Source organism: Hyposmocoma kahamanoa, unplaced genomic scaffold, assembly GCF_003589595.1.
Source record: "Hyposmocoma kahamanoa isolate Upper Pololo Valley unplaced genomic scaffold, ASM358959v1 202, whole genome shotgun sequence".
NCBI lineage: Eukaryota > Metazoa > Arthropoda > Insecta > Lepidoptera > Cosmopterigidae > Hyposmocoma > Hyposmocoma kahamanoa.
The window spans coordinates 2,797,341-2,804,736 of record NW_020653726.1 but is presented as its reverse complement, the minus strand read 5'-3'; the positions used below and the strand labels follow the sequence as shown (position 1 = coordinate 2,804,736).

Here is a 7,396-nt window from a genome sequence, read left to right as displayed (position 1 = left end):
ACTATCGCCTTCTTTAGCTGTCAAATGTGGCCACTTATTTGGATGACTATATTACCTGAAAAGTTTGGAATACAAACGTATCGGTATCTGAAGGAAAATTACCTACTCGATACCAAAAAGTATCGATACTTATCGTGTCCCTAAGTCTGACAGTTGCAAAGTGTGCCTTGTGTGAGGTGGTTGTGTTTTCGTTTTTTTTTATTTACCACACGTTATTATTTATTTAAAATTTTAAGTGAACTCGACATGGTTTTTAATTAATTAAATATAAAATTGCATAATAGAGTTTTGGAAAAGGCTGAAGTATGGGTGATTGATGCTGTGGTTTCCGCTTATAATATAACATCGGAGTGTTTATTAAAGTTTTTTGAGTGTAGTCTTATTTATAGAAACAAATATGTCTTTGACAATGACCAGTAAAGTGAGTGAGTGTCATGCAGAAACTTTACAGTTCATGGCAATAGAGAAAGTAAGTATAAAATCCTCGTGTACATATTGTTTAACATCTTTGACTCGCAAACAGGTTTTCGTGATGTGTTCGTCGTTATTTACGTAATTTGCCTTCGTTCGTCACATATTGTACAGGAACTTTTGGCCTCCACGAATTTTACGTTATATTTCTCTACTAACATTAAGATTTTTATAAGTTTGAGTCCAAAAATAATCAATGAAATTGTTTTACATTGTTGTAATATATGCTTGACTTTACCTTCTGCTGGATATAATTCTTTAATTCAAAAGTAAGGAAACTGTTGTGCAGAGGCAGGCAAACTTTGGAAAAAGACACTAATGTATGTCTGTATGTAGTAGACTAGCTGCAAAATATTGTACCCTCTCAGAAAATTAAAAAATTAAATTTATGCAAATATTTGAAAATAGTTTTGGCTAGGTTAGTGTAACTATTAGGTATTATAGGGATTATATTCAAATTTTCTGCAAAAGATCCTGGTGAAGTTCAAAAAAAAATCCATTTAATTCCCTATTTATTATTAACATTATTTTTATTGAAAGTTTTGTTTTAAGCTTAAGGTTTATAATTATAAAGGTTTTTCAAAATCGTTTTACAAAAAATATTTCAATAATACTTCAATTGAAATTTTACAGGTTCAGGAAGAGCATCCAGAAAAAGAATACAGTGCTGGCAGTACCCTTCTCCGACGAGGGAAGAAATTGGAAGACAACAACAACTTGACAAAAGAAGATCTTGAATATATCAACTATAGACAACTGCTCAAGTATGAACAGGCTCCAGCTTACTTACAGCACAATCCCTTCATTAGAGATGGATATAGAAAAATGTTGCCTACTAAATTATGTTGGGAAAGGTAAGAGATTTCAAACAGTTATACTTTAAAGACTAAAGGGTGTATTTAAAAAATTGCCAACTCCTCGTCCTTCAGTTCCTTAATGCTGTTGGTCTTGGCTCTGAACTGTAATTAGTGGTGGTCACAATAGATCGCTTAATGGTTGCAGTGATGAGGGACCTCATAGGCCCCAAATGAAGCCACCATAATAATAATAATAAAAAAAAACTCTTCATTAGCAAATATTCCTTTCATATGAAAAGAAGAGACCATCAGCAATTTTACTGCATCCTCACCTCTGTGGTCAAACGGTAACCATACCAGACTGCCACACAGGGGTCCCGGGTTCGATTTCCGGGTCGGGAGAAATATTTGTATGGCCTACATTTATTTGTCTCGTGAGTTTGGGTGTAATTTGTGGTGTCTATGTGTGTGTCCATGCCACCCGCACACAGGGTTTCCCTAGTGCGGGGCAGTGTTGAGTGTGCACGTTATTATTAATATTATTAGTTAAAGTGTAACTTTTTTTTAATACATGATTGACATAGTTGTAAAAACAAGAGGACCAGGAATAAATAACATTTTCTTTGTGATGGTATATTTCGACATGTACAAAGTTGTGTGTAAACTTTGCAGTTTTAAATTTATTTCATTTAAAAAAATTTGTTGTGTGACCTGAATACAGAGTCTTTCAGTCGAAATCATGCATAACAACAATACGACAAATAAACCTATTTGAAACACTGTAGTGCTGCCAATGTAAGTATGGGGTTAAGGTTAGATGTTCGACATCTGTAAGATAATCTTGTTGCAAAGCTTTTATATTTTTATATTTGTTTACTATAACTTTTTTCATTACAAATTGAAAGAAGTGATTATTTCAAAGATATTGCATTATAAATTGTCACAATTTGAACTTCTATTTAATTGTTCTAGAGTGCGAGAAGGTATCATGGTAGAATCCGGCTTATACACTGAGAAGCGAAAATAATCGATAATGTAAAATAAAACATATTCCTTGAGTATGCGCGTTGGATTTTTGAAATTGTAGTATGTTGTAGGTGACGTAATAATATATTAAATGGATTTCATTATATCTTTTATAGATTACTTCATATTAGTATCAAAAAAATAAAAAGTGTCAATGAAAAATCGGTTATGGAAACAAAATGACGTATGGCAGTTTTCCCCATAAAAGTGTCTCTTTTTTGTTTTAACACTTGTTATTTTCACCACAAGCTCGTATAACTTCATTGAGATAGATGTGTTGAAAACTGACTGGTAACCAAAATTCTAAAACGAATTTGGTCAATTTTTTTTAAACACGTCTGTTAATACCGTTCTTATATATTCTTTGCCTTCCTTCGAGTGTAAATAAACAAAATCTGAGCCTAGAAACATTACCAATCTTCTTCCGCCCGTCAGATGTGCTATCTAGCATACCGTAATCTTGCATTCGATGTTCCTTTAGAGGATTGGGATCATTTCTCCTACCTTATAAGGCTTCATCTTAGCTTCTACATTCACATCATTATTGTCTCGACTTTGTTGAGCTCAGGAGCTCTGCTCCCGTTCTCCGTCCGAAACAATTACTGTCAAATTTTGTGTTGGAAAATAAGTGAAAGAAAGAAAAAAAAAGTAACACTCGACCAAATTAAAACGCGCATGATACGAATGAAGCTTCACACTTGACATTGTGTTTTGATTTCGTCGAGTATTATTTATTTGACAGTAATTGTTTTGGACTGATGTCAGACGTAGAAGTAAAATAGACACCCAGTTTCGGATCTGAAAAGCCGTGAACATAGTGCTCATGATGAATCGGTCATCTCGATTAGTTGTGCACCTTGGCCTGCCTTTTCCTGGTCTTCCGATGTTCATGCTGGCTTTCTTTGTGCCGTAGAAAACTACACGTCCACTGTTCTAGAAGAACTACGCTGACTTTGTCGTTTTTGTACCATAATTATGATCTGTGTACATTCTTAACGTGATTGTACACGAGAAGTGTGATTTAGCCAAGAAATTGTTTATAATGGTATCTCGATTTGACATAGCAAAACAAAAGCGTAAAATAAATTAGGTAGTTCTAAGTTTCTACTTATTACGTTATTTAAAAAAAATTGTAATACTTTTTAAAATTAAACTTCTTTTGAGGTTTTTAATACGTTTTGGTGTTTTACTTATAACAATTTATCTCTTCAACTTTGGGAGATACGGGAGATACCGCACGTTTCTGTTATTTTTACGTCCAGTGTAATTGTATGGAGCATTTATAAGTAAAAAGGTCATAAGTGAGACTGTTTGGATTGAATTATTGTCATTTAGACGAATTTTAATGGAATTATGTTGTTTGATGGTTTATAACCTATATATCGAATAACCCGTAGAAGTACCCTTAGCTATAGACGTGAACGAAGATGGCATTGACTAGATACGATTTACACAATTTACACAAAGGAAGAGTTGAAATAATTCCATTATCATTGTCTTAATAGATACAATAGATTCTGCTTAGAAGTACTAATTTGATTATGATTGCATGAATACATGAATCAATTACATAAGTGTTTTAGTTCGTTGTTGTGATACATGTAACAAGGTCCTTGATAGATTTTGTTTTTAGATTTGTTATTTGTCGAAAATGCCGCAGATTCATTACAATCGCCAACCCTATTATCTTTTTAGGGTTCCATACCTACAATCTTAAATTGAGACTTCGGTATTCGTCTGTATGTCATGACTGTTTTAAGTACCTAATGGTTTATTATAGATGTACTTTGATGACAAATTTATTAAACAAATATGCACATAGACAATAGTATTTTTCTCTTTATTATGTAGGTTCGTACTTCTTTTGTATTTGGTTTCCTAGTTATTATTTCATATGGTGATGAAAACCAGAGTGTAACATAGTAAGTAGACAACTTTACTGCGTAATGTGACAGTTTTTACGTAACATTAACTAGTGGTAACGAGTACAAAAATGCTATTTTACCAAGCTACATAATCATTTATGTTAGTCACTGTCATCAATAGAGAAACTACTTAATTACACGAAATTGTATATAAAATAGATGCGAACTTGGCTTAGATCAGCTGCTTATGTATTATATATGAAAAAAGTTTTAGTAGTACATAATGTAGTATTTATATACTGGAAATTTCCAGCAAAGAATTGCACCTTGTAGCCGTGTAGTGTCAAATAAGCCAAAACAGACTAGATAACAAATTTTACCAAGGTATTCAAACTTAGTTTCTCCTCCAGCATATTCTGGTGGACGAATGAAACTATGAACATCTGGACGCACATCTTCGGCTTTTTCCTGCTGTTCTGCCTCACCATCAACGACCTGGCCATCATTAACATTCACGCCACTGTCATCGACAAAACTGTAGCTGCAATTCTGTTCTCGTGTTTCTTGGTAAGTTTAAATTATCTTAAATTATAATCAACGTGTATATGCGATTATATGTATAGAAGAATAAGTTGAAGCGTAGAACCCTTAGGTAGGTAGGTTTAAGTTTCTCGTGCTTACTTATCAAGTCAGTATCACAAAAGGACGAAACGCACACGTTTGCGTTCCGCATATACTTTCATCAAGTTTTTTAAGACCGTGTTTTAAATATACCTTACTGCAGGAAATGTTATCATAAACTTGAGAAAAGACGCTGTTATTTTCGTACTTATGACAAATAAAAAAAACAAGAATGAAAGAGACTCGCAAACAAAATTGGGCACAAAGTGGATTGTAAAACTTTTTTGTCACTTTCTAAAACTAGAAATAAGGTACCTATTGAAGAATTGTACAAATAACGAAACGGTATATTTTTGCTGGTATAGAGTGTGTACAATGTCAGAAAATTCTTTGCCAAGCACATATTCTAGAAATTTGTAACTACTACCGGTACTATTACTACTAACTGCCTCTGTGGCCGAACGGATACCATGCCAGACTGCCACGCAAAGGTCTCGGGTTCCCGGGCCAGGAGAAATATTTGTATCGCTTGCATTTATTTCTCTCGTGAGTTTGGATGTAATTTGTGGTTATCTATGTGTGTGTTCACGTCACCCGCTATACAGGGTTTCCGTAGAGCGGGGCTATAAGTGTCCATAAAAACATTAGGGTGGTTCATTCGGGGTCTATGCAGCCCCTCATCACTGCGACCATCAACAGATCTATTGTGATCACCACTAATTACAGTTCAGAGCCAAGGCCGACGGCGTTTAAGAACTGAAGGACTTTCCTGGCTGCGACAGTTTTTATGTGCTCTGGTTGTGGCCTGTGCCTTCCATCAGGGGGCAGCATCGGGTGCGACGATGCGCAGAAGTTTCATCCGCCTCGTGGCAGAATCTACATTAATAATTTGAAATGTGCTTGTTCAAGCCACAATGTCCTGTTAAACTCTAGTGAACATTCTGATGCCATTCCTGTCCAATGATAGAGCATCTGTACAGTGTTTGGCACTGTAGGCAGCTATCAGGGCTTTTGAATGCTCTACTACGGTAGTTTGTATCTGTCTGGTAAATCGAACAACTACCTTTAGAAAACTATGTTGCAAATATATCTTTTGTCGTAAAACACACTTTATGTTATTTAAATTCCATCCTATGACGTTTTATCAATATCAACGTAAGATTTTTATTAAGTGTATTCAAGTTTCACTTTCACTTAACGAGACAATACATAATTGTGTATAAATTTAGAACGTGTTGATCAAAAGAAAACGTGCTTCACAATGACCTACGGACATTTCTTCTTTATAGCACAATGAATTTGAACTTTAACGACATGCAAGAAGTTCCATGCGACATTGAATAGTGCGTCTGCAGTCACTATAACACAGTATAGTAGATAAACTGGTTATATAGCGAATTGCACTTGCTGGTATTGAAAACCGGATTTTTGGAATCAGTTAATTATATTTGCTACGAGTGAATATGACGCTAAATGTTCTAGATTTTTAATTAAATCAAGATTTTTTGTATGGTTACGTAACAGATTACACATAAATGAGTTTATAAATGAAAACGACATTTGTAAGGTATTGTTCTCATGTCTAAGTCAATTAAAGACATTCACGTGGATCAGTTTTTTTTTATTATTGAGAGCCCAGTTGAAAAGTTTTAATCTCTGTGGCATGTAGACCCATACCGCCGACTTAAGTGTAAGCGATAAGAAACACATTTTACAGGTTTTTAAAAAATATTTTTCGATATAAATGTGAAAATAAATGGAATTTTAATATATAAAAATGAATTTCGGGACCCATTGTGTAATAGCTAAAATTTTTTAAAACAACGGATCTTAAGCCTTTTTTGGCGCTTACAATAATTTTGCTATATCTATCTAATGATTTTTGAGGCTTACAGGCGTTTAAGGTAACACTGGCGATTAAAAATATGCAAAAAGGTACAACACGCTTTTTGCCACTTTCTTTATAGTAGGTAAACGACAAAATAGTGATGTACTATGACTATGTCGGTTGCTATACAAGTGGGTGGGTCGCTTACTTTATGATTTTTAATATTGTTTCTGTCGGTTCACTAAAATATGTAAAACAGTTGAACTAACGATACACTTAGCTTTTGCTACAATTTCTATTTGATGTGTAAATGTCAACGCGGACTCTAAAATTGAACTTGGACACACGCTACTCCGACAACATGTTACATCGACATGATTTTATTCAGACATTACACTACTCCGACAATATGTTACTTCGATATTACTTTAGTCAGACACTACGCTACTCCGGCAATATGTTACATCGACATGATTTTACTCGGACACTACGCTACTTTGACAACACAGACGAGATGTTTCTTATAAAAATCTTTGTACTCAGATAAGAAAAATCATCATTACAAACCCACGTAGGAAATGGTTTCTTATATCGGTCAATATAACAATAAAAAGACATATAATCGGAAATTTATTTTAGACTCTACGAATTTCTCTATGTGATTGTTGCCGATATTTTTTTTGGAATTAAACGGTTTTTTTGCTGTACCGTGCCATAAGCGCTGGTTCGAATTCATCTGGATCGAAGGAATTTTTCTTTCTGTCTGTTCGATATTTGTATCAATATAT

General features: G+C 34.2%; 1 protein-coding gene across 1 annotated transcript in view; it reads left to right on the top strand.

Annotated features, from left to right (window-relative positions):
* The first annotated feature begins 312 nt into the window (after positions 1 to 312).
* Positions 313 to 7,396, top strand: part of LOC113227207 (progestin and adipoQ receptor family member 3) — a 56,433-nt gene continuing 49,349 nt past the window's right edge. Inside the window, exons 1-3 of the mRNA XM_026460099.1 lie at positions 313 to 469; positions 1,105 to 1,325; positions 4,570 to 4,726. Of these exons, the coding sequence (XP_026315884.1) occupies positions 398 to 469; positions 1,105 to 1,325; positions 4,570 to 4,726 (450 nt within the window). The 5' untranslated portion in view covers positions 313 to 397. The remainder of the gene's footprint in view (positions 470 to 1,104; positions 1,326 to 4,569; positions 4,727 to 7,396) is intronic.